The following is a 27,857-nucleotide window of genomic DNA, read 5'->3' on the forward strand; positions in this document are numbered from 1 at the left end:
TGCAGGCAGTTTAATTGCAGTAGTCATTTTGGGTTTGCTGCTGTTAATTGCTGATATGGAAATGGCAGTGTACTATGAAAAAAGCTCTTTAAAAGAAGATCGTTGGTGGACAAGACTAAATGAAAATGATCCTGGATTTGGAGGCTCATAGTCTTAGACATTAATATGCTACACTTTATGACCCTCTTCTCTGACTGTCTTCACCCTGCTCTCACCCAGAGGGCTCATTACTATCAGTGGAGAGGGGGGTGATCCACGCAGACGCTCATATGAGAGCCGTCTGAAGGCATTACTGTACACACACTCCCCCAGTGTGAATGATTAGGAACCCATCATAAAGAGGAGGGGTGGGCTAAACATGACCGCGAGGCAAGCTTTAGAGAGAGTCCATTTGGTTCTTTTACATCTCTGTGCACTGCTTAATACTCATCCACCTTCACTCACACATTGGCCTCAGACACACAGATGCACACTGACACATGACAAACCTCATATGCTATTTGGAGGAAGTATATTGAGCTACTTAGTGTTTTAGGCCTCCCAATTATTCAAATGTATGATGCAAGACTGACCCCACACTCTTTAGCGAGGCAACAGAGCAACCATTAGATTATCTAATGGGTTTTTATCAGGACCCAAAAATAACCAAAAACCTCAGATGCCACTACAGGCAACACCTCCACTTTGAATGTTCCTCGAATCCGGTGCATTTTGTCAGATGAGCAAAGAATAAATGCATCTGAAAATAAATCTATATTCTTGGATGCTGTTGTGCAAGTGGAGCCATGCCACATTTTTGTAACCCATTTCTACAAAATTCTTTATGAAATAATCATTGTTATTGTCATTTCATACTCTTATACAAACATGAAAAGTCAAAGCAATTCAAATACAAGTAAAATATTAAACAAGACTTGAATATTTGAAAAATAGCTTTACAGACATTTTTTGCTTCTGCAGTCATGGTCTGAGGGTGCTTGAAGAAGGTCCTACATTACAACAGAATAACACAGCCCACACATACATCGCCTTGTCCCTTGTTCCTAATGAGCTTTATCGCATTGGTCCCGCTTGACTTGTCTTGCTAACTGGCACACATATATCCATATGTTCCACATGAGCAGGCAGAGGGGACAGGCTGGGTGGCAGAGCAGCTTTCTCAGTTACATCTGAGAGTTTTACTGCAACAGCCAGCAGCAACAGCAAGTCAGCTCAACTCCATCTCTATTGTGAATGCAGGCCTGAGTGTGTAGACTGCAATAAGTCACGAATGGATGTAACAGCGTCCGCTTGTTCCTGATGTTTATTGAGTCAAAAAGTCAAATACAGACTTTTTGAATGGCCTACATCTAAGACAGCTACAGTACCGAGTTACAGTATGCCCATGAGAAGCTTTAAGCACTAGAGCACACATATAAGAACTCATAGCAAATGTTAGGAGAATCTATGAAGTTGACAAAAAAGAAAGACTAACTAATCAGTGTCTTAAATAAAACAGTTCTTTTCCAGTGAGCAGAGGTAGATTGAGTGCGAGTATTAAGAGCAGAAGCTTAAGAAGGAAAATGGAACAAAATAGCTAAATGTGTATCAGTCTAGAGAGCTGAAAGGGTATTAAAAGTATTATGTGTTGAAGGCTGGAATCCCACTGCTGCAGGCTACGAATGAACAAATGAGTGTTTGTTGGTGCTACACTTTTTCCCCTGGATTTGCTCAGACAAAACTGTCACTCCGGTCGCCCTCTCCGCCAACTTCTCTCTCCCACACTTCCCGTTCAGCTGGGCAGGGTGGAGGGACAGGTTTGTTGATCTCCCAGAGCTGGAAATTCATTCTCTTCTGTTCTAATACTTCACGATCATCCACCAGGTCAACTTAGCAACTTCATTGAAGAACTGGACATGCTGTTTTCCTCCATTCCTTACCAGACCCTCTGTCCCCCCCCCCCGCCCATTGCAACCTCTGGTCTCTCTCTCCCATCCACTTCTCCCTTGTGTCTTCCTCCCTTCCTTCTCCTGATCAGTTTTCATCACTAAACGATGCCACAGATACACTATGTGCCACCTTTACTACATGTCTTGATACTCTCTGCCCTCTGTATTCCAGGCCTGCACGTGCTACATCCTGGTTTTCTGAGGCCCTATGCGGTGAACGGACCAACCTCAGGGCAGCAGAGAGGATGTAGCGCAAAACCATAGACCCAATCGACCTGACTAAGTATCAATCTCTTTCATCCTCACATCTCCTTCAGTCAGCAGCGCCAGAATGAATTTTGAAGTGGGAGGACATGCAGCTTTGGATGATGTAATAGTTATGATTGGACCAACACTATTTCAGCCATAACTCTAAAGTAGCCTTTCTCACCTTGTAAATGTCACATAGTTTAGTAATTAATGTCATACAACAGCGTTTGCATTGAACTGTTTCAAGAATAAAATATGAGATGCTACTTTTGCTGAAAATAAAGTTGTAAAAGAGGCTATGAATGGCAAAATGTACATGTAAATCCACACCTCAGAAGGCCAGTACTTCATTCAACTGTTTTCTGTTATGTAGACACTTTAAGATTTATAAAGTCATAGCTGTCAGGACTGATAATTTTGAAATTATAATACAGCACAGAGCTGCATTTAAAGACGATGCAATTGCTTTAACTGCATAGTAAGGTGTTATTAGATAGGTGGATCCACTCAAGTAATTCAGTTAATCTTCTTATGTGAAAAGACACCATATTTATGCAGTGAGTTCAGCCTCTATCTTTGAAAAGCAATACTAAAAAGATATGTAATTTCAAATCAAAGTCCCTTCGTTACAGCACCCAATGGCACCTTTAAAAGCTCTAAACTTCACCCCAGCTCAATGTTAATATTTTGCAGCTTAACACACACACACAGACACACACAAAATACTCCATACATTTTCTTTTTGTTTATTTTGACACAATTGATGAGCATGTGTAGTGTGGAATAAGAGACATGTTGATGGGTTTCTGTCCATTTATGATGTGGACTATCAATGCACAAGGAAAAGGGGAAAAAAGGTTTTGAGTGACATTAACTTGACAAATCATAAAATTCAAGTCCCTAAAGTTCTGCTCTTAATTTGTTCTTTTAATGAATTGCATAATTCTATGCACCTGTCACACAGACTATTCATAAAACAAAACATAAAAAAGACAAAAGACACATTTTTGACAAGTTGTATGTTAAAAAACACTCGGCTGATATATACAATGCCAAATGTAGTGGATAAAAATTGGTGCATCTGATGACAGCAGATGCCGATGGAGTGATGCAACAGTAAACAAGGAGTTATGAGAGAGGTGAGGAGAGGAAACTTCTTTACATACCTCTCATGTATTTAGGAGTATTACCCAAATGAAACCCTAATTCATTTTGACAGCTGTAAAAGGGTACAGCTCAGATAACAAAGCAAAGGACAATATAGATTTAACACAGAGCATAGTGTTGGCTTCAGGTATACCAATAAATACATTTCAAACTAGGTACAAAGAAAAAAAAAATCTTTCACAGCCTATACTAAAACCAAACACGTGCAAAGACCATGTCATTAAACATCAGTTTGTCAACAGTTCTTAGAGCATTTAACTAATTCAAAAATATCATTAAAGTAATATGGCCAGGAAAACTGTAAACGAAGAAACATCATTAGTGTCTTCAGTTAAAAACAAAATGTCTAAATTAACACTGCATTACTCCCAGGCCTAAGTTCAGAAGTAAGTTGATAAATAAATAAAATCAGAATAAATCTTATGAGCGGTAGCTTCACATTAACATTGCTATCAAAAACTGTTCCTGTATCTGACAGTTTGTGTAAAGCTCAGCATTCAGCTTTGACAGGTTTTTATTAAAAGACTACACATATCTCTGAGGCAGTGGAGCCGGCGATGCGGCTGGAAGGCACCATCGATGGAAAGTAAGTCCATTGGGATTGGCTTTACTTCTGAATGTCAGAAACAGAACCATCGATATGGACTCTTAGTGTTAGTGGTAGGACCAACCCTCATCCCTCCTCTCCTTTGATATTTACAGTGTTGGTTTAAAATCCAATGCACTGATATCTGTCCAACTATTATGAGGAAAGGATGGAATGGTGGTAGTGGTGGTGGGCGGAGATGCAAGAGTCTATGATTCTGTCATAGAAGACAAAGGTGTACAACAACCCTCCTCTCTCCCACACACACATACACACACACACCAGAAGCTGTGCTAAGAGCTCAGAGCTCATCATGGTTCCTGGTGAGGTCCTCTCCATAGTTAGTGGCCTGACTTCCCACAAACATGTTCCAGTTCTCAAGGATCTCTTCTTTGGTCAGCATCTGGTCCTGAGAAAAGAAAGAAAAAAATGAAAAGAAAATGTTCAATGTGCTAAAAATTTTAAAAAGTTGATACAATTTGGGAATGTCAGGCCATGGCCATAGCAATGTGGATAAAATTAAAAATGCATTGTTTTCTTCTCTGTATAACTTTATCAACTTCAGTTGTATTTGTCCTTGGAGGGTGATTGGTTTTGCAGCAAGACAAGGGGGGGTGGGGGTTCAGGGAAAACAACAATGGTCCCAGGTTGACCTTCCCAATTATATACACAAAAAGACAACAAACAGGGCTTGAGCATCTTGATGAAGCTGGAAAACATTGTACCTTGTCCTGGTCAGACTCATAAACCAGATGTCTGGCCTCAGCCTGGGCATGGTCGTAGTCTTGGGGCATAATCCAGTGGCGGATCTCGTCCTGGTCCATCTTACCATCTTTGTTCAAGTCTCGGAAGTCAGAGAACTGCTCCCTCTCAGTCTTCACCCAGTCTGGCTCTGGACCTCCATCCTCATGAGCAAACATGTCAGCTAAAACAACAAAGAAGCATAACGTTAACAGGAATGGAAACAAATAAAAATGGAAGTTTATGTTTATATTTAAAAAAAAAAACAGTTTATACTTCATATATACTTTTATTAAAATTAAAAGTATTAAAATCAATCCCCTTTGAAAATGTAACTTGATATTTTCAAGATTGGGATCTGTAGTGGGTAGATAAATTCATGTGCTCCCATAAATGTGTTTTAAAAGTGGGGGTACAAAAGAACCAGAACTTATTTGGTACAAAACCAACATGCTCATTAGGTACCGGAGATAAATACTAGCAGAATATAAACAGAATGCTTTTATCATTTAACGAATGGTTGATTACAACTCATGGGCCAAGACTAAGATACTACCATCCTTTTATGGCTAGCATGCTTTGCTACTTCAATGCTCTCATGGCAGGAATCCTCCAAAAATGCAACAAAAATAGTCATAATTACTCAAAGAACTCTGCGGACAGAGTGCTACAAGGCCCATAAAGAGCACACTCACTAATGTGTGGTTAATTCATAGGCTTGCACCACACTGTATTGCTAATCTGCTTTTAAGTTATGAATGTGTGAGATCCCTCACATCTGAGAGTCCCAAGCAAGTTATTCCCCAGACTAACTAAACGCTGAAAATTTTTTCTTCCCTTACGAGTGGTCTTCCAGAAGAGCTGAGGATAATGTGAAGCTGTTGTTGAAATGTTAAAACTTAAAACCTTTAGTCATGCTTTGAAGTTGCTGTGTTTATTGTATTATATTTGTATGACTAATTGTTACTCTCTGGTCTTAATTTACTGAACAGCACATTTCTGAGCTTTAATTTTACAGCTGAAATTTCTATTAGTGATTTTGTTTTAATCTATTTTAAATTAATTTGAATTAATTTATTTTAATTCATTTCTTGCACTCACCGATATACTCATCCTCATCCACATGTCCGTCACTGTTCTTGTCAATGTCCTCCAGGGTTTCCTGCATTCAAAATGAGTTAATGATGTCATTAAAGGGAGACTCAAGGGCCATCAATAGTGGAACTTTCACTTTGAGTAATAAAAGAGAAACAAGTTGCCCCGGGCAGTATGAGTGAATACATGAGGGTCAGCTTACAGCTGAGCTGGCAGACTGACACTACAATTACAGGATTCCCTGCTGATGAAACCAAACCCTCTGCATTAAAAGACGCTCTATGCTTGCTTTTAGCAACACTTTTTTTTTAAACCCTGGTAGATGGTTGTCTCACTCATATCCTGGATTTGTCAATGTGTTACTTAGAGGCTTGCCGTGTGAGCTGATCATTAGTTAACCACACACACACACGTTGATTAAGTGCAGTGCATCTGGGCATTAACACATGCACGCAGCTACACATTCAATTCACTGGATGCATCCTTTCCTGCAGGTGAGATCCCCTCTCTGAACCCTGCTGAATTATTAATGTCCATGTAGCTTCTGTGGTTTAATAGCTGACTAATAATAAATAAGAACATCCATCCATCCATTTCTATACTCACTTATCCTGTGAAAGGCTGCGTGTAAACAAGGAGAGATGTTCAATAAAAACATGAAACCTATAGACCCCTGTAAACTATGACGGTGTAAAAGATCTTTTGTGCATTTCATAAGCACAGGCAACATAATAAGTTCAGTCAGTAATAAAACCTGTCATAGTTTACTATTATGGAAAATACTATACAATCAGCCTACAATAAAGTGAATGTATTGACCTAAATTTACTCTCAAGACAGTTTTCAATGAGTAAATAGACTGAATCCCATGAAAAAATTTAAATCAAATTGAGAATAGCAACAACTGATTACTTTCAACCAGACATCCAATCAACCAATCAAGTTCACTGATGAATCTTTAACTAGTCACACTGTAATAAATCCAGACAAACATGTTAAATGCAAGCAAACGATTCATTATTGATTACTCTGTCATTTTCTCGATTCTTTGGTTAATTGATTGGTCTATGAAATGTTAAAAAAAAATGTGGAAAAAAGCCATTCAGAGTTTCTTAGAGCCCTCTATGATACCTTCAATTAGTTTGTTTTGTCCATTTGACAGTCCAGTACCTTCAGACTTTCAAATGACTATTACATATGTCAAAGAAAAATAGCAAATCCTCACATCTAAGAACCTGGAACCAGAGAATTAGGGACATTTTATCTTGGAAATGATTATAAAGATCAATCGATTATCAAAATAGTTCCTGATTAATTTTCTGTCAAACAACTCTAATACTGCCCAGACCTACTATACAATTGACTTTGGCGGAATGACATCAACAGAGATTTCCTGCTCAGTCAGGAAGGCAGCTTGTGTTGGGCAGGATGTTTTTCTGAAGAAGACATTTTACCACAGTAAGGAAAGCAAAGGTGTTGAAAGGAAAATGAATGATGGCTTTATTCTATTTAGCTGCTTCAGTCTCAGGGTCCTGGCATTGTGCATGCTGGCCCACTGTCACACTATCATGGCTTACTGGAACACTTGAACAAAACAGAGACATTGTTAATGTTATTAGCAGCACCTGTGCTTTTCCTACTATAATAAGTCAAAATGTTTGCTGTGAAAAAGACCTATGACCAAAGATCTAAATCCCCTCAGTGTTTTTAAGCAGATATCAGCCACAGAAGCAGATATCAGATGGTAGATATGTGAAGCCTGACATTTAAACAGAGCACTCTTGTCATGTGAGCAGCTGTGAAGGTGAGTAGTTGGCGCTCAGTGAGATGAGATCATGACTTCACGTTTCTGCCTCAACCTGTACTAGGAGCCCCTTTACTCTAGCCTACAATCATATCCTCTCTCAAGTGTCTCTTTCTTCGAATGACTATATATGTTTCCTTCTATGTCTACATCTTACTGTTGCACGGTTGTGTGAGAGATCTGACTGTCTGAGTCTGATCTGGAGTCTAACTGACTGAACAGTTATTAGTCTCAGCCAGATTCTCCACAATCAGAGAAAATGCCACCGGCTGAACAGTTCTTTGGTAACATTCAGTGACATCATAAAAATGAGCGATTAATAATTAACTCTGTCAAATGGGTAGTACAACTTTTATGAACACAGAAGCATAGTGCATCACTGCTAACATTTGCCACGCAACTGTTCCACGAAGACAAATTTATATTTAAAGATTGAGCCTTAAATGGGACAGTCAGTCCATCCCACTGGACCTGTTCCAAAAAAATATAGAAACTCAATCATTTCCGGGCTGAGTTAAAATTTTACTAGGTTGTTATCCAAGTGTAGCACATTTATCTAAGAGGCCCATCAGATTAAACACATTGAACAGACTCTCAAATCTGTTTCTGGAATTAAATATTTTTTTTTTAGAGGACAGACAAATCACAAAACTTCAACTTTATAGAATTTGATTTGTTTGTGCTCATTATGATCTTGGCTTACTCAATGAGACAACAAACAGACTAGCCTTACTGTCTTCCCAATTTTCTAATCACACTTAACTATCATGAGGTAACAGAAGGCTTACCAGAACCACAATATCCTTCATATGGTCAAACTCCTCAGGGTGGAGGAATGCTGTGAACTCTTCTCTGTCTGCTGCCAAGTCCCCATTCAGATCAGCTGTTTTGAACCTCCTCTCGTCACGAGGAAGCATCTTCTTAAAGCTGAACTGATCTGTTGCATCTTCAAACTCCTCCGGGTTGGCTGTGAGGAATAAAAATCAAATTACTGTCACACTTATAAATGGCTGTGTAATAAGAGTGAAAGTGACACAGTGCACTCCAAACACGTGAACCCATACCGAGGTAGTATCCATATGTGGCTTGCTTGTACTCATCCCATGAGATCTTGTTGTCTTTGTTCAGGTCATAATCTGTCCACACTTTTGCTACATTCTCATAGACGTAACGCTTCTGTACGCGTTTTATCCAGGCCTTGAGTTCAGCAGTGGTGATGTAGCCATCTGTGTCGCTGTCTATCCGGTCCACTATTTTACTGTTAGGAAAGAGTATAAAGACAGGGAGCATTTGTTAGAGTTATTTTAAAGCTTGATGGTTAAGTTTCAAAAATGGAAGCAAATATGTGCCACCTTGTCTAATGACAAAATCGCAAATATTCAGTTGCTGTTTCACCCCCAACCCAAAATACACCCTATGGTTACCAGCAGGCAGAAAAAAAAGAAACCAAATAAATTTTTGCTGGAACCATTTTTACTACAAGAGACGTGGCTTCAATGGGACTACTCTAGTGGGAGGGGCAGGCAATCCCTTCTTTAGAGAAAAATGCAGTGTAGCCATGGTGTATTCTTAGACCTGAGTTGCCACGTTGTGATGTTACAGGGTTCCTCCCACTCTCAACACTACAGGAAAGACTTTTCTTTGGAGGAAAGCCCATTTGGTCAACGTGTGTTACATGTTGCCAACTTGTCATCCCAGCACCGAAACACTTTGATGAGCTTAAAGCACACACACACACACACACACACACACACACACACACACACACACACACACACACACACACAACACCACGTAGCACACACAGTGTATACACAGCAGCACTGTGAGAAGATTGGCTACAGCCCCACAACTATACTTAAACTACATCACCTACAAATGCTTCTTTAATGAAGATCTATAATTAAGATTTCGGCAAAGCAATTAACCCTATAGCAAGCGGTGTGTGAGAATAGTGAAGGTCACATAATAATGCGCCGCTTTGTCTAACCCTGCAGATTTGCTGGCATGCACATCTTTCTCAGGCACTTGTGCTTGTGTTGTTAAAATTTCATGTCCTGAGCCTGAACAGTTACACGCTACACACTTCAGCGGAGGAGAAGTGAGTGTGCGTGATTTACAAAAACTGTGACAATGACAGAGCCAAGGTCTGATTATGTTTTCCGATATGAAAATGAGCTCATGTGTTTCAGTAGTGTTCAGAGTAATATTTTCTTACCTAAGCCTGTCCTTGCTCTCCTCGGGGGTGAGCTGATCAAATGTTTTGGCCTCCTCTTTGCCAAGAAAGGCCTCATGGTCGTATTGGAAGCTTTTATTGTCCTCGTCGGTTCGCTTGCTCAGGTCTGAGTCATGAATGACTCTTTCTTTTCTTAACGTCGGCTTCCCGTGCACCATAGTGGTGCAAAGAAGCACGACCCACAGGCAGCTGAAGACGTCCATCAGTCAGGGGATGAAACTGAGCTCTCTGAGGCCAAAATAGTGTTTCTAAACAGGCCTGTATGACACTACACTGCACAATGAGCAAGCGGCTATGTAGCCAGCTGCACTGCTCGAACCGCTACTCACAATCCTCTCTGTCTAAATTTAGTGTTGCAACAATGTCGCAGCAGCTCCGCATCCACACTACCAAACCTGCAAGGAGCACTTGGGCGCAGACAGGTCCGCTGGGAGCGCCTACGGCATTCAATCAAGAGATTTCAATCCTCCTTTCCCTTTTCCTGAGAAAGGGACGCAACCAAACCGGGATTTTCTGCCGCCTTACGTACAGCCAATCACAATGCTCGTTTCAGAGAGGGCTCCGCCTCACGCGCTGACAGGCTCCCAGCTATTGGTCTACGGGATGTCGGTAACGCGAGAAGAGTTCAGGCGCCACGTTGCAAGCTGACGCGCAAACTCGGCTCTTGGTGTGTCGGCTTGGGTCAGTCTGAGAACATTCAAAAGTAAAATCTACGTTAAAATATTTACCGACACCATGCAGTTGTTAAGGCTCTGCAACTGGGAGAGCTGCATCGGTATCATCGTGTTTCCACTCGCACCGACATGAACACGCCATGAAAGCGTGGCTGTGTGTAAATGTCTCGAGTGTTCAGGTAGGCTATGTTCATGTATGGGATATAAATAGGGTTCAAGCACCAATTTCCTTAAATATACACTGTCACCCACAAATATGCAACATTATACATTCTTGTCTCTGCTGTAGCTTGTAACCTATCAAAGAAAGTGTTGAAAACCTGTTTGAAAATCCTCATGGCGTTTCCCGGGCAGGTCTGTGCACAGGTTGTCGTTTGTGTGTGTTTTTGAGAAAGTATTATCTAATTGATGGATGCTTATTTAAGTGTTCTGCCTGCACCTTTCTGGTGCCCAGCCCATATGGGCTTACAAGACACTAAACAATAATAACTAGGATGGCAACATGACAAGTCAAGATGTTCCACAGATTCAAAAAGAGAAGATTTCAGAGCATTCATTTTACATGGCAGAAATGTCCTGTTCTGATGGGTACAGTCATCTCTGTCTTAGCTGCCAGGCATGTCCTGTAAATCTTGCCAAAACAAAAATCTCCATATTAGAAGCCAACTCGACATATCAGCTTCAGACAACCAAAACAAATCAGGATTTTTCAATTGGATCTTTTCAAACAAATAATTCTTCAAGTCACTGTACAAAGGGCAATGAAATACAAAATGAAATTCATCCTCGACAACACCAAGATCACAAAAAAACACATAAACGTTGCTCTTCGGGAACACTGCCTCAGTTACCAGTGGAAAAGTCATAATCCAGAAGTTTCCACAGACAAGAACAATTATGAGTGTGTGTGTGTTTTTTTTTTTTTTTTTTTTTAAAGAAAAAAAAGTGAATTCTGTGTACATAGTGTTAATAACATACTACTATGGCATACATTTACAAGTTAAATGTAATCCAGACAGAGTAACACTCAGCAGCACATTGCACCATGTTTGGTGATTCATCAGTCTACAGTCTGAGAGTTGTAAGATTGATTGTCTTTGAAACATTATAATAGCTGCTAAATCTTGTATCTAAATCTCTACCACATGTTTTAGATTGCTGGCTGAGTTTTTGAGTCTTGCAGCCTGGTTAGTTTGTCCACAGGCGGTAGTCACCCTGTAGTATTTTTGGTTTAGTTTAGCTGACATTATGAGAGGGAGGACATGAAATCACACGTCATGTCCTCTTAAATGTCAAGGATGACACTATAATGTCCAAGACTTATTAAGATTTGTGGTCCCTAATGTTAAAAGAGCAAAGATGAAGGAATGCTGGTGACTAGGAGACATTAAATTGTTAACATACACCATAAAATAACTAAAAAAATATCAATAAAATGACTCAAAGTCAAACAGCTAAAAAAGAAAAGTATGCTCCTTTTTCAAATTGTGGTGGTTACCACAGAACTTAAAGGAACAATTACCCATGTAAGCAATGGGGATGCACTAATCCAATATTGATCTTATTACAGCTGCAACTAAGGTTTGCTACCATTATCGATTAATCTGCAATGATTTTTCTCAACTAATTAACTGTTTTGTATATAAAATGTTAGAAAATGCTCATTATAATTTTTTAATAGTGAGGTCGGTCTTCAGATGTCTTGCTTTGTCTGATAAAGTACAAAATCCAAAGAAATTCAGTCCTGTATAACACAAAAGCTTCACATCCTCATGTTTGAGAAGCTGCCACCTGCAAATGTTTGGCATATCTGATTAACAAACTGCCTAAAACTATTATTTGATTATCAAAATAGTTGCTGATTAATTTTCTGTTGATTGACAAACAACCTGCAGCAATCCCTGGTCTCATGTTACCTTACATAAAATGATCCCAGTGAGTTCCACACAGTGTGGTATAGAGATTTTAAATTTGTGAGAAAGAGAGCGTTGTATTGGATCAGTACTCAGAATCGGTAGATATCTTGAGTTGGTTTATGGGAAACAGTATCAGGAGAGAGAAAGTTGTATTGCTGCATCCCTTGTTGGTATTAAACATACAGGAAAGCACAAGTCACTAACTCTAGTCTGTGATTTTTTTCCCACAGTGGATGTAAAGTTTTCATCAACATAATATAACTTACAAAACTTGAAAGATAAAAGTCAGTGTGAGAGTGTGAAAGTGGTCCTGTTTTGTTAAGTCCACGCTTGATGACATGATGCTTTGAAAAAGACGAGAGTTTGCATGGGGAGGGGCTGCAATCATATCTACATGAAGAAGACTAGAAGAATCACATTACTCATACGCATCTCAACATGCTATAATGTGGAAGAGCAGAGTCTGTACCCTGGAAACAACTTGCTGACACTGCCATGCCTAATCCTCCTTCGTGGGCAGGAGAAACATGTATTTTGCCATTCATCATTAGCATAATAAGCCAGCACATGGCACTTTGCTGTTTTGCATAAATAGTACACCCCAGTTTATGATTATAAAAGGGCCCTGGGGCTAACTAGCCTCTTTATTCAATTAATGAATAGTTAATGTATTTAAATTAGTCCTGCCTGGTCAATTCAAATCAGTGTGTTGTGTAGACATGAACAAATACAAAAGTGTTTTTTCCAGTGAGATACATCTGACACAAACTTTATAAAGTCAAGGCTAAATTCAAAGAAAATGCTTATTGATAAGACACATTTCACACCTTTGAACTGCAAAAAGAAATTAAAATTTCTGTTAGCAATATAATTATATTTATATATATATATATATTTAGACGTCAGTTGTGGTGATTGTCTCACTAGGATTAAAATTTACTCAATTTTGTTGGCTCAAAACCAGATGATATTTGCTGTGTCTGAGGTATAGCCTATATGTTGAACGTTATTAAGTTAGGATTGATCTCAGACAATAGTAGCATGGCTGAACAATTCCAGGCATTATCATGTTGGAGGGAGAAAGTAGATGGGAAGAGTGGCTTTCAGCATGAATATTTCACTATGGAATAGAAAGGGGAGGGGGCTGCAGGCGGCTACAGGCGGCTGCAGGGGTGTTCAGTTAACCATGAGATTACACACACACTGCAGAAGGCATTTGGTTAATGTAATTAAGAAAACCCTATGGTGGGAGACACACAGCATTAGTGTCCAGGATATATCTGCTGTGGCCTCTTCCTGCCCCACGCTTACGGTCCCAGATTGTATTTATCAATTACTGATTTTTTTTTTTTTTTTTGTGCAACATAAGCTTCATAGTTGTTTAAGCATAAAGTATTGATCTGAACATGTGAATATTTAAGTGCTTATAAATAACTAAGATTTATGGAAGTTAATCTGACCAAAAGATTTGTTTGTTTGTTGGTGATAGACAAAGTATTTACCTTAATATGTTTCAATTGTCATACTGTATACATATGTCATTCCTACCACAGTTCCTTTAATATTTGTGGATAATAAGTCTTCTCACAGCTTTTAAACTAATGTTTCCTTGTTTACGGTGAACAAGAATAAGATAAAGCCAGAATCTCATGGATATTAGTAGGACAGTTGTCTGCCTTTTTCTGTCAAAATTGAATTTGATGCTCAGGCATCTGACCAACTGAGCTGCAGCTCAAGGTAGAGAGGGATAATCGAGTTCATCCTCCTGTTTGCCTTCAAGCTCCCAACTGCAGCTTTGAGCCAGAGAGCAGAAAAAAAAAATCAACTTGTGACATGATTTAAATGTTAAATGAGGAGGTTCACAGACAATCTTAGACACAGAGAATGTTTGAACTTTATGCCAGTAATGAGGCTTATGATAAAGCAGCCCCCTTTGTTTTCTCATATAATAGGAATTACATGCAATAGATAAAAAATATTTTAAAAAAATGTCTAAAAATGTATCTTAGACACTTAAATACAAGTACTGGTTAACATTTCCCTCAAGATCTACCTACATCATCTGTTTTTATGAGAGAGGATTTAGCACATTTACTGACATTTGCAACTACAGTGGCATACTTTAATTTACTCCTTTTTATTTTGTTCAGGAACTGTAATTCCCACAAAGTTGATTAGTCACTATTTTTCTTTCCACTGTTTTTTTACGAATTGTTTTAGGTTGCAATGCGTTCTCGGGATTTCCCTGCACTTTTCTTAATATGAGTTTTGTGTCCCTTTCTCTAGAACCGTTTTCATTCAGATTTTAGGGTCGGTCAAGGAGTTGAAGCAGAATATTGATTTGAACGAACAATAACAGGGAATATATAGACTCGCGTCACACGATTCCGCTCCACAATTTCCCTCTCCCTTGTGAATTTTCATAGTTATAATAACTCACCGCCCCTACTATTCTGGATAGATTAATAAACTTCTCATTGCTGCCACATGGGAGAAAAGAAACCTTTGCTCTGTTTAATGACAACTGTAAAGTGGAGGCAATCATGGGATGCCTCCCATGACATTTCCCCGTTCCTGTCCGCTCCACTTATCTTAGACAAATGGCCGTGCCAGGCCACTATCGAGATGAAGCGTTTTCCCCGAGTCATTACGTCTGTCACCGGGGCCATTTCCATATTGAAAAATCTGAAACAATAAACGACGCCTGAGCCTTTAATAACTGTGAAGGAATCATATTTGGAAAATTGCATTGAAGCAATAACCTTTTCTCCCTGTAATTAGATGACAGAGAGGTCCTGGTTTTAATTAAGTCAGCAATTTATAGTCACACAGCCATACCTCAGCGTGCTGATTAGTATAGGAGGGATCACAGAACAGCGTTGCCTCAATTTGAACAGATTTGATCTAGTAATTACTGTGTTATATGGCAAAGGCCGCAGCAAGTCTCAGACTCAAGACTCTGTTGATGCAGTGCTCCGTGAAGCATGGCCCTTCCCATCGTTACTCGAGCTGCAAATATGTGGCGAGCAAGTGTCTGTCTGAATAGGTCTTCAAAGGGGGTCATCAACAGAGGACATAATGTTTGAGGAGGCATATTAAGGTGGAATTGTGAATGTGAGGCCCTGTATGTGGATGTATGTGTGTGTGTGTCTGCGTGTGTTTGTGTGTAAGAGAAGATTTGTTTGGGCGCAGCATCATTTTATGCCGCATCTTAATTGATCCTCTTGGTCACTGTTAAACGTTAACATTTGCGCGAGGGGGCAGAGCAGTTAAGGATGCTGTTTTAGTGCTGCGTTAATAAACATGGCAATTTACTGTCAATTTATGTCCCGACAGGTCGTAATGAAGACCATGAAAAGAAGATTAGCTGGAGCTGTTATGGTAGACTGTCTGGGGACCGTCATCATGAGACTGTGGGGACCAGCGCTTGTTGTGTGTGAGCTGGCACTCTCTGGCTTTCTGTGGCCGCACACGTGATTGACATTGATGGTCCAGTTTTGGGAAAGAATGGTAAAATTGTGTTCTCTCTTTTGGGAATATGACATTTAGCACATTATACAGACATGCAGCTATAGCCAATCAGAACAATGGCACATGGCAGCCCCCTTGACACATCATTAGTGACATCAAACAGATGCTTGTGATCTGTGCGGCTAATTTCATTTGCTTCTCCGGCTAACCATAACAGTGTCTTCACAAAGGCCAATGTGGCATGTATGGAAGACGTTAAGAGATGTTCAGAAGTACTAAATTTTATTTCTTTCTTCATGCCGGTGCTCATTTTCTCTTCCTCACCACCTCATATGATAAATCTGGCTTAAAGAATTTTAAAATGAGTCATCCTTGATGGGAAATAAGTCATAGAAAGTCATCTCTGGCAACAATGTCACAGATCTAATAATCTGAAAAAGGTTATGGAGTATAGGGTGTCTTTCTGATCTAACAGGAAGTGCCCGCACCTGATAGAGACCAGAGAAGAAGAGCATGGAGGCTCCTGCAGGACTCCCAATCTAAGATGCAAATCCCAGAGGCTTAATGGAAGAATGGGGTTAATTAATCCCAGAGGACATCTCAGATTGAGGAAAGGGGCTCCTCAGCCCCCTAGATCTTCCCCCCATAAAGGTCATACTTCACAATAAGAGAACAACGCATGTGTTGCCCCTCTGACGACTTCTCATCCCTTCCCTCAAAACATCTAATTTGATCTCTTCTTTCAATCAGCAGAACCATATTGCCTGAGAACAAACCCCTGGAACACACTGGGACATTAAGTGCTAATACTAAATGCTGTCCCCAGGCTCTGAATCATCCATAGATCTGTGACAAAGCGCCCTTGGAGGCGATGGAGTCTGGTGCTAAATGTCTGCCACTGGCTAAACATCATTTGTGTACTGACGCTAGATGCTAAAGACTGTCTCTAGGCCTTGGCTGCGTGACTGTGGCCTGTGATTTATGGGTCATCATTTGGGTGACATTTTCCTCTGGTCCAACATTGTAGTCAGTTGGCATTACAATACTTCCCTTACACCTTCTCTGCGCTGTGGCATGTTCGAGTAAAACTGTGCACGAGTGTGCGCATGTGCCACAAACGCCATTCTCAGCCTTTGTGCTGTTGCTGCAGGGTTATTCTGTTGCAGAGGACGCGTACTTCTGTAGCTGAGTACTGCCACAAAGACCTTAATACTATGTGATGTAAAGGGGTTTGTCTCTATAGTCTAATGACCCTAATTCTTCTCAGAGCAATATAAGCGCAGTGAGAAATCGAAATGATAATTGAAACACCACACCAGAGGAAATCAAGGAAATAAATATCTCTATTTTCTCTGCACTACATCATCTCCTTCCTCATTGTAGGTTATCGAAAACACCCGCAAATTCTATCTCTCCTCCTTCCAGCTGATAGGGTGGTGGAGTGGTTTTGGCTGCAGAAAGAGTGTCTCCCCTGGGCTGCAGCACAGCTCCTGTCCCCCTCTCTCCCTGCAGCTGGAGCTACCAGAGCCAGATGCTACGTAGCTCCACCACCCTCTGTCCCCCCTTTCTCTCTTCCAGGAGGATGGTGCCCAGAGAGGAGGATGACAAACGCCTCTGCCTCCTCTTACTGACGGATTTGGACGACCTGACTCCAGCCCCGCACTGTTCCAACCGCCAGCACAAGATGTTGACTTAATGGAAGGGGGTTGGCTGTGGATGGGCCCATATGCGTTTGTATTGGGAAAATATGGCAGGGCAGTGTGTCTGTGTATCTCTGTGTATCTGTGTATTCAATAGGATTGTGGGTGTGTTTGTGTGTGCGTGTGTGTGTCTTTTTACCTAGCCCAGACTGCCTACATCCATCATGCCATGCTGCTCTGGCAGAGAGTGGGACTCAGACAGCTTCACTAACACACGGTCAGTTAAATTGCCTGTTAAATTGTCCTGGTCCGTAGCTATCTTAGGTGTAGATAAAAACACTGCACTTAAAGCCTGCACTTAAAGGCAGAAATTGTCAAGTAAATGCCAGCCTCACTTCATGCACAGACAGAGAGAGAGAGAGAGAAAGGGAAAGACAGAGATCCTCCAAGGGAAACACATTTCCATTACAAGACAAAATACTGCGGCAGACTAAGGGGAATTTCTCTGAGTGTGTTGTAGGTGCCACAACCATTCGTTTATTTAAGAGCTACAGTATTTTTTCAAGCCAAAATATCAATAATCTGTTTTATAATTTCATCATTTGATCCAATTTATACTCCGATATTATGGCCAACAGGATATTGTATATTGCAATGCCTTAGAAAACACACAATTCAAAAACACATCCAGGAAGCCAATTATTTGGCCTCACAGCCTCACCTGATCAATAGGCTAAATTATGCATGAGCAGCAAAACCTTAATACTTCATCTTCATCAACCTTCGCTGTGCTCCCTTAATGATTAAAACAACAGTCTCAATCCAATACGTTTGACATTTCTCTCAATGCAATCAGATGGAAAATTAAGTCTCATTCTTTTAACATTACTGGGATATTATGAGTAATTGCCTGTTTCCTTCTTGTGTACCTGGAGCAGAAAGCTTTGGAGGACTGCTCTCCTGTAACTGCTGATATAGTGGTAAAGGAAAAAATGGGCTAGTAAGCAAACTGCTAGAAATAAAATGAAAAATCTGTTACACTTTCAGAAATAGTGTAATACATAGTGTAAAACAGAAATAGTTGCCTTTGTATCTTAGGTCAACCCCATATGAATATTGATTTTGAAGATTTAAAACAGTACTATAAGATGAGGAAATCTATGTAGAGGAAGTAAGTAGAGTTATATCCTCCACTACATGGCTGTAAACGTTTATACAAGACTGTAAAAAGCATAATTATGCTGTAAAATGTTTTTTTTGTGTGTGTGTGTTTTCCCCACATTTTGTAAGTTTTTCTTTGGATCAGGACTTGGCCCAAAAATTCAAGATGGCAACCTTTATTTGTATTCAAATTAATTTTTAAACACTAATAGTCATGCATTGTTAATACTCATAATATATTAATACTTTTCCAAAATTACTTAATTATTTTATGGATGTTGAGAATTATAATTCATGTATATAATCAGTGCATAATAACCTGAAACTGAAAGTTTTAATGTTAAGAGTTACATCAGGTCTACCTCTTTTTTTCTATTATACTCATAATGATCATAATCGGCTCACAAACAGTAAGTAAGTAAAAAATGTTAAACACATCCAACATTTTAAGAAATCTATTTGTAAGATGTTATAACTACTTCATTTAAGGCCAAACACTGTGGCACTAACAGCAGTATTAGAACCTTGATAAGTAGATAGATCGACACTGTGTGCCAACATAAACTCAGTGAGAGGTCATACTGACACCACAGGGAACTACACACACACAGTACATTAACTGCATCAATGAACAATGTGTGACAATAACTATAAAAACATCAATATATGGCAGCAGTTATTAAGATGTTAATGTTTGCATGAACCCAATCAACATTTTAAAAAGCATGAAAATATTTTAATTCCCAAGGTATGAGACAGAAAACACTTTTTATGTCCTATAATCAACTCAATTATGATGGTACTTATAAAGTTACATTTATGTTTCCACCATGTTGGACATAGTTTATGGTGTGACAACCATATTTTTAATAGCTTTCTTATTTAATGTTTTTAAAACAGCCTGGAAACTGTCTTTAGTGACCAGTCATTAGAAAAAGCAGGACTACCGGGGTGTGTAGTTTATTTCAATAAACTATATGAATCTAGATTATATATGATTAAGATTTTAAGACTATATGTTCAAAAACTGTTCCCCATTCATTTCATGCCAAACATATATAAACATAACTTACAATTGAGAAACACATTATTATTTTTTGGAAAAAATATTTTTTTTCAGTTAATCCTAATTAATGCCAGAATTCAAAACATAACTAGTGGACTCAAACAGTGAAAGTAGTCACCTGAAAGTTCACCTGAATACACACTGTGCCAGGTCACTAGTATTCAGCAGTGTGCAAATGAGCCTAGCAGCATATTTCAATATCAAACTCTACAACAATAACAGGGTTGACAGGAGAGTTTATGTGGCTCTGTGGTTCGGCGCTAGGGGGCAGAAAAGCTCCACAAGTGGCGATGATGAAGCACAGTGTGGTTTGGCGGTGGGGCTGAGAAGTGCTGCAGCACACAGGCCAAGTTTTCTACTGTTTGTGATCATCTGAAGATGTTTCTGTAAGGACAGGGAGCCTCTTGCAGTAAGAACTACAGATCTATATTCTTTTTTTATTGAGGAAGGTTTGCTGGATTAACGAGACAGTCTATTCCCATCCACAATTACCTGTAATTGAACGCATGGCCTCCCCACTGCGTGTGCAAAGGTAACTATACGTATGTTAAGTGTAATCGTAAACATAAAAACAAGAATATATAGCAGTCCTACATAAAGTGAGGGTTATATATTATAAAAGAAAACAAAACACCACTTGGTATTTCCCTCTTTCCTCTGTCGTTTACAAGACAGCCTCTCCCAGGTCTGAGTCTTGGATCAGGTCTGCCATTTATTAAAGGAGATGTGGCGAGGTCGAGAAGCCAAAGTGCACCCTCCTCGTAGGCCCTTTCCAGTGGTGGCTGGGCAGTCAGGGGGAACTTTGCGGGGGATTTTGGCTAAACGTCTTCCCATCTGCTTACCCATCTGAAGAGGGGCGACTCTGAACTTTCACAATGCAACTTATGGAGGAAGTATAGGAGAGAGAGAGAGAGACATAAGGGGGATGAGTGGGGACAGATCAAAGCGAATGTGAGCACATGACGCAGTTTTATTGCATTTTTTTTTTTATATAACGTGGTCTGTATTATCCAGCAGCTAGAGGTTTCAGCAGTTATATTTCAGGTGCACTTTTACGCAAAATCTTGCATGAAACCTTATTTTTGCAGGGTTGGTTCATCTGCTTGGATGAAGCTATACTTAGATTATTGGCTTATTGTGTTCTCGTACTTAAACTGAAATCTTTTTACCTTTTAATCAATCACGTGCGCTCAATCATTTTATCAGCATAATATCTGACCAAGGAGAGGATTTTTCTCTTTTGCAATCTTATTCGATTTCTAAATCTCTCTGACAGCTTGGACAGAGAATCATCACCCAAGATAAATATTTCCCTAGAAAAAAAAGTTTAAGAATGGTTTAATTTGAATGTCTAAACGAGGCTGCTTTAAAGTGCAGTTAGGCTAATGTGTGATACCAACTTTTGTGCTCGTGTCCAACCGCGCTCGTGTGCGTGTGTATAATGATGATGATATTGTCAATCCTTCCGTCCTGTTTGGACACTTAGATGTCGGGCTAGTGTGCAGGCATCACTCTGCCCAGGGGCTCTCTCCCGCCACAAAACCCTCATAGCCGTCCTCAAATCAATACGTGTCAAAGAAATATGAAAACAAACATCCAGCCCGCATCGAGTCCTTTCAACTAAATGTGCTTCAGACCTCAAATGAAGGGTTAAATACCGTATTGTTTACATGGCAACTATAACCTGACTGTACCTGCTTTATTATGGCAGGAACAGAGTTTACTCCCCTTTTTAAAGTCTGACATAAGTATATGTTTGACACTATTTAAACCTGGTGCAAGTTACATGAAGAAAAAAAATGATTGAAGTTTTTATTACTTGTTTTTATGTGTTATGGAGATCAGCAACTGCCAATCATAGTTTAACAATAATTATTTATGGGATATTACATATGCATAAACGACTGCGCGTCTTGGATTGTATGTTTCTTTTTTTCACCAACGCAGGAGGAGGGTTGCATCTGTTAGGGTCCAATGTTAGTCTTAATTACTGGCCTTCATGTTCTCCATGGCCCTCAACCGTCTTTAATTAAAACCTTGATTAGGGGGGAGGAGGTCTCGGGCAAGACTATTACCAGATGGGTTTCCAGCAATAATAATAAAGACTTTATCCGCTGCTGCTGCTGCTGCCTGTGTGTGCCACAAAGCGCCGAGCTCCCTGCCCGACCATATCAAAGCACAGCGAGCAGAAAGAGGCTGTTAATTACGCCGGTAATTACTTGTCTAATTACGGTTCGTTTGTGATTAGATTTAGAAACGTTTCGTGGTCTATACAGAGTCTATCTGTAGCCACTACAGGCTTAACACTGTATAGGCTGAAATGTGTATCCACAGCGGGGTGCTGCTGAATAACCGGCCTATAAGGGATGGAATGAATAAGATCAATAGTGAAGCGGTGACCCGAACATTTATTTTCTCAGAGAAGTCCTCAATAATCTACATGTTCAAGGTACACATTGGTTGAATAAGTCTTAAACATGTTGTCAAACACAAATTTCACTACTTTCATTTTCTCGCCCTTTTGTCTCAGTGATATTTTGTGGCAGGCTTTAGTGAGCTTTCTTTAAAGCGTTGAAGAGGTCAGCTTATGTCACATTTTAACGACGAGCTTTTAATGACCTTTCAGAACCTCTGGAGCCCTATGTAACTCATATCTCCACTGTTAAAAGAATATTTGCGATTTGCAGAGGAGGGGAACAACACATAAAAATGCCAAAATCAATAATGCATCATGACATATTCTGCAGAATTGCATATTAGGGGTTTAAGATTCGCCACATTATGAATATATCTCGCCAATGGTCTGAAAGTCATTGTGAGTACGCACAAGCGAGCCGCCGCTTTTATATTCAAGACAGAGAAACTTGCAAATAACAATCAGTTCAATTATCCTCAAAATATTTACTCCAGGATAGGATTTGTCATCCAGACGCAGAGAAGGAGGGAGGGGAGGAAGAAGTGATTTCTTGCTGCACTATGTGCGTCCATTTTCCAGACGGTTTGTCGTCGTTATTGCCTGATTTAGTGTGTGTTGTTTTACATAGCCCAGTTATCTGTGTGAGTTCACGTACAGCGTTTGTGCCGCTGCATCCATTTATACATATCACACAGATCTGCGCTGAGTTTGCCACATTTGCTGTTTTATGTTCTGTCTCTTCTTTTGGCCTGTGCGCAATAGTTTGTACATTTTTTTGCAGTTCTGCGCGCGCGCGCACACACACACACATACACACACAAACACACACAAAAGTCTCTGTCTGTTTATCTGTCTATCCTATTTGGGCAGTGTATAGCGGTGCCGACAGTATAATTACCTCTCCCCCTCGGATCCTCTGGCGCTGCTCCTCTGCAGCAGGTGCTCCGGCCTCTCTGACCGTGCACAGAGAAGTGCCAGAGGCCAGGTGATGGCATTAGTGAAATTATGTCTATTTTTACGCGCGCATCCCGCCCCCTCCACCAGGAGAGAAAAGGAGCAGGGTTAGAATGAGATCTTTACAAATGCCATGCCCCGTCACCTGTCACTCACTATGCTTGTTGAGTCATGGATTGAACCTCTGCAAAGTGAATCTTGACCATCATATAGTAGTGGAGGAGATGGTCTGATATACAGAGTGATCATTATGATTTTACTTCATAATATTCATCATAGTGAGTAAAATATCTCAGTGTAAACGAGGTTGTGGGGAAACAAACACTTTACTGCCTATGTTCCTGTAACGCTTTGCCCATTTTACGAGTCACATTTCTCAGTCTGTGTTATAATGTTGGTCCTTGTTTTCCCAGCTCATTTGACCAGGCTTGTTTGTATATCTACGAAAAAAAAATATGTTGATTCCAGTCATTCAGAGTCAGTTGATAATACATCACAGAATTTATCATTATGATACTAATAGAAAGCTATAGCAGATCATCATGTGGCTTAAGAAGATGGAAAAAACAGTATTGAGCACATTATGGAATAGATATTATCAAACAGAGATAAAACTGGTAGAAAGGATCTAGTACCTACAGTACAGCACCGCTAAAGAGTCTCTTCAGAGCAGCACGGTTTAGTTTGAGCTCAGCATCAGCCCTGCCCTGGGGATTATGTATCATGACCATAACTACCATACCGTGTGTTGGCCATATCGCACACCATGAATTACACAGAAGAATGCACAACCTCAGCGCTCAACGTTATTCACAAAAAAAAAAAAAAAAAAAAAATCACCCAGATCACAGCTCGAGTAATGAGGAAACTTCTGCCTTGCAGACTGTTTTCAAATGTTCTGACAGGTGACAGGAATTACATTTCATCTACAGTAATTTAGTGAGTGTACTGCACACACACACTGGAGCAAAAAATATTAGTAAAGTCTACAGATTTCTTGACTCAGAGGTCATCCTCTTCCAAAGTGTTTTTATTACTGCTTAGAAGACACTAACACCTACAGTATATAAGATTTAATACTGCTTGTTATTTCATATTTTGCTCTGTCTGGCCTTAAGGTGAAAATATACTTGAGAAATGGCTCATTACATAAGCATCAAGGCAGATCTATACATTCCAATATATGGAAGATCTTTGATTTGTTTTTATTGGCCAATAACAGGTGATGAGTAAAAATCTTTTTTGCCGGATGAAAGCTCATGTCCTCTCAGTGATTTTTCACATTTCTGATCACAGGCTTATTACATGAAAAAAAAACATTCCAAGTCTTGCTAAGATGTGCTCTGAAAAAGACCTCCCCTTAAACTGTTGAACACATTTAGGAAAGTCAGTTTTGATGTAATTGTTTGTTAGTCAACTTTAGACTAATTACTCGATGAAAGCAACAGAAAGTCCAAGGTCGAGATGGTCTGTTAAGTACAAATCATAGGTGTCATATAGATACAGTCCTCTCTGATGGTGCTGAGTCCAGGCCAACACCCTTTAGCTGATGCGTAATTTACCTCACCGTGCGTAATTAACTGCGTCGCCGCCAGACCCCGGTATGTGTAACACTTTATTTTGAACGGTGCAATACGTTTCCATTAAACCTTATTAAAGCGCAGGGAGTGACGCGCTCTCATTTGTCTTGTCAGGACATCTGACAACCTCGTTAGCTCCCATTTTCCCCTGTCAGCTCACAGCGCGACACGGACACTGACTTCAGCCACTCCTGGCAAGTGAGTGATAAATGCGCCTACTCAGCCCTGCGCAAAACAGCAGCATTATTGTTGCCAACATGTAGCATCAGAATCAATCACAGGCAAGTATGCGTGGCATGTGTCAGTCTTACGGTTTTTAAAAAAAACCCCAGCCCACTGTCAATCTTTAATCTAATTTAAAGGGTCATAGATTTGGGGCATAATATCCCTTTGCTTGGACTTTCTCCCTCCAGTCTGACTCGGCGGACTGACCATTTGCACCACCGCCGTCACAGCCCGCATTTAGCGCAACACAAAGGCCTCACTAGCAGATTAGAGGTGTCGCAAATGGAATTGTTGTGAATATTTGTGAGCAAATGGAGGATCTTGTTATTTTTCAAAAAAAAAAAAAAAAGAAAGTGTGGGGAGAAGAACACTTAATGGCATGGGATCTTTCCGCTCGCTGCACTTTCAGATGCAATTGTAGATCGAAGTCAGACTTGTCACGTTGAGCCAAAGTGAATTCCTAACATCCAGGACGTGCCTGTCTACTCCGGACAAATTGCATCCAATCACCCCGGGGGAATTCGGCTAATGTCTCGATCCAGGGCCGGGGAGCATGGAGAGAAAACAAATCAAACTCTGCACACAGAGCGTGTAGGGCTTATTAAAACATTTCACACAGGGGGACAGAGAGAGAGAGAGAGAGAGAGAGAGAGAGAGAGAGAGAGAGAGACGCGGAGAGTGTGTCTGCATGTGCGTGTGCGTATGTGTGTGTGTATGTGTGTCTGTGTTGAGGGGGGGGGCGTAATTAGGCTATATACTCTTTGGACACTGTATCTTAAATTGGAGATATCAGATGGCCAATCTAAACATCTCTGCACACTTCATGCCTGCTGTTTGAATGGCAGACTCAGCAGCAACAGGCCTCACAATTTTGCCCACTCCATGATCACTTTCCAAATCGACTAATCGCTGGCCTTTTTCTCATTATTTAGACTAATATAGACCTATAGTGTTATTTTTGACGAGAAAAAAAAAGAAGAAAAAAAGTCCACAACTTCAAGCATAAATAACAAAGTTTGAACCAAATATAGGGTCTATTCCACAGCACAGTTTAAACTTGAAGTTCAGATAGAACTTACCTCCTGGTCTCCATTGCAATTAATCCTAATTTAGAAGGATGAAATGCCCCTCTTGGACGCAGCTTCAGCTCTGCGTGCACCCTCTGCTTTCTGGTAACGTGCTCGGTCCCCTGGACATTTTTCTCTGTCTGCTACAGCGACAGTAAACAATAAGCTCATGAGGCGTAGGCTATGGCGACATAATGTTCTGCATGGCTAGAGAGGGGAGGTCGATCATTACACAATTTGTTTTAAATTTGATCAGTCGGACCGAGCAAGAGAATGGCATTTTCCTTGAAAGCCTCGCGCCGGGGCTCTCATGTAGTTTTAAAACATGCTCCATCATTCATGTTGTCCTGGCCTCTATATATCTGCACCGACATGTAAATGGGCAATAATTTCAAATAGTTAACTTTGATTTAAACGTGTGTGGTTACTATATCATGAGCAGTGAGGATTGGGATGCACACAAGCAGATATTCAGTGTCATAAGTATTTGAGTTCCCATACTTCCATAAAAAAAAAAAAAAAAACATTGAAAAAAACTGTCAGTGTGTGTGTGTGTGTGTGTGTGTGTGTGAGGGAAAGGGAGAGGGAGAGAGGGTGGCGTTGTGCAGCAGCGTGGTGACGGCAGAGGGAAAACCGGCTGGACAGATTTGCGTTTACGCCTGATCTGCTTCTGGAGAGCGGGGCTGTGTGGGAAGGGAAAGGGAGCACCTGGCCCGACCGCTGTATCCCATCTCGTTTTATTGACAGCCTGATAAGCAGGGACCAAGCCGTGCGGTTTCCAGCGCGGATGTCGAGCACCCTGCTGCGTTGCACAGTATCAAGGCTTCTTAATGGCTGTTCCTCCAAATAATGGACCCAAACACAGCCAGTCCTGACTGGCCCGTACCTGCGCTGCCCCGGTCTCTTCCTGAGAGACAAGCAGCGACGCGGTTGCCCATTTACTCACCTTCTTGTTCAAATTGACACAAACATCAGAGGTTGTGAAATAGGATTCGAGGCTTTTAGCCCGCCTTAGTGAAAGGGAAGCTAAAGCCCCATTATGAGTTACGGATGAGAATTTTATAGGGCTGTAGAAATAAAAAAAAAAAAAAACGTTTTTAGCGACTTGTCCACACTATAATTCTTGTTTATGATTACTTTTTTTTAATCCTTGAAAGAGGACTGCGTTATACAAAAGCCTTGGAAATTAGTCTAGGCCTACAGCCCAAATACATCACGAGGAGACATTTTCATAGGTCCTTTGAGTGGGACTTGCCTGCACCTTTCTATCCACACCTGTTGCATACTGAGCATGCTCAGATTAAAAAAGGGAAAAACCAAAACAAAACAACAACACTATGTACATGCTCGTGTCTTAATACCCTGATCATATTATAGCTCTTAAAGGAAGCAGCTGTTAGGGGGAAATGCAGCAAAAGTTTTCATAAATCTAAAGTTGTATTAAAAATATCTTGCAAAAACTCTCCCCTTAAAACTTTAATACTTAGCTAATAAACAGGTCAGGTTACGTCTTTGGTGGATTTGTTTTGATTGGATATGAATTTCTTTTGCTAAGATTGTGCAAGTGTTTTCCATTTCAGGATAAATTAAAAGGACATACCTCCATGTGTTATTTTTACTTTTAAAAACACACCCAGCGCATAGTTTGTTTTTCTAAGTAGAGGGGTTTTTTTAACTCCTGTTCAAACTCGAGCAAAGCACAAAGCATCTATTCTTGCCTAAGTGGTCTTCAGAGAAACGTTGAATCCCCACTAGCGCAGCCCTAAGATCGTGTAATGTGTAAATGTAAGACAGAAAAAAGAAAATTAGAAAGCCATCACACAGTAATAGTGAAGAACTGTTCGCTGTCCGTCTGTGGAAATTTAGACAGTTTGGGACAAT

At 40.3% G+C, this 27,857-nt stretch overlaps 2 protein-coding genes across 6 annotated transcripts in view; one reads left to right on the plus strand and one right to left on the minus strand.

Moving 5' to 3' along the window:
* Nucleotides 1-2,907: 2,907 nt before the first annotated feature.
* rcn1 (reticulocalbin 1, EF-hand calcium binding domain) lies at nucleotides 2,908-10,269 on the minus strand. Its single transcript, XM_067591371.1, has 6 exons — nucleotides 9,789-10,269; nucleotides 8,635-8,828; nucleotides 8,359-8,537; nucleotides 5,773-5,833; nucleotides 4,656-4,855; nucleotides 2,908-4,339 (listed from the first exon to the last, which is right to left on the minus strand). The coding sequence occupies exons 1-6, from the start codon at nucleotides 10,007-10,009 to the stop codon at nucleotides 4,232-4,234; spliced, it is 963 nt and encodes a 320-aa protein (XP_067447472.1). The 5' UTR covers nucleotides 10,010-10,269; the 3' UTR covers nucleotides 2,908-4,231.
* Nucleotides 10,270-10,402: 133 nt separating this feature from the next.
* The window catches only part of pax6b (paired box 6b), a 40,041-nt gene continuing 22,586 nt past the window's right edge, over nucleotides 10,403-27,857 (plus strand). For 2 of the 5 annotated variants that reach the window (XM_067591360.1, XM_067591350.1), the window contains exons 1-3: nucleotides 10,403-10,659; nucleotides 15,733-15,906; nucleotides 16,343-17,784. The gene's annotated coding sequence lies outside the window, so the exon portion shown is untranslated. The other 3 variants (XM_067591316.1, XM_067591331.1, XM_067591323.1) reach the window with 3 other exon arrangements.

The sequence above is a fragment of the Thunnus thynnus genome, chromosome 1 (assembly GCF_963924715.1).
Source record: "Thunnus thynnus chromosome 1, fThuThy2.1, whole genome shotgun sequence".
Lineage (NCBI taxonomy): Eukaryota > Metazoa > Chordata > Actinopteri > Scombriformes > Scombridae > Thunnus > Thunnus thynnus.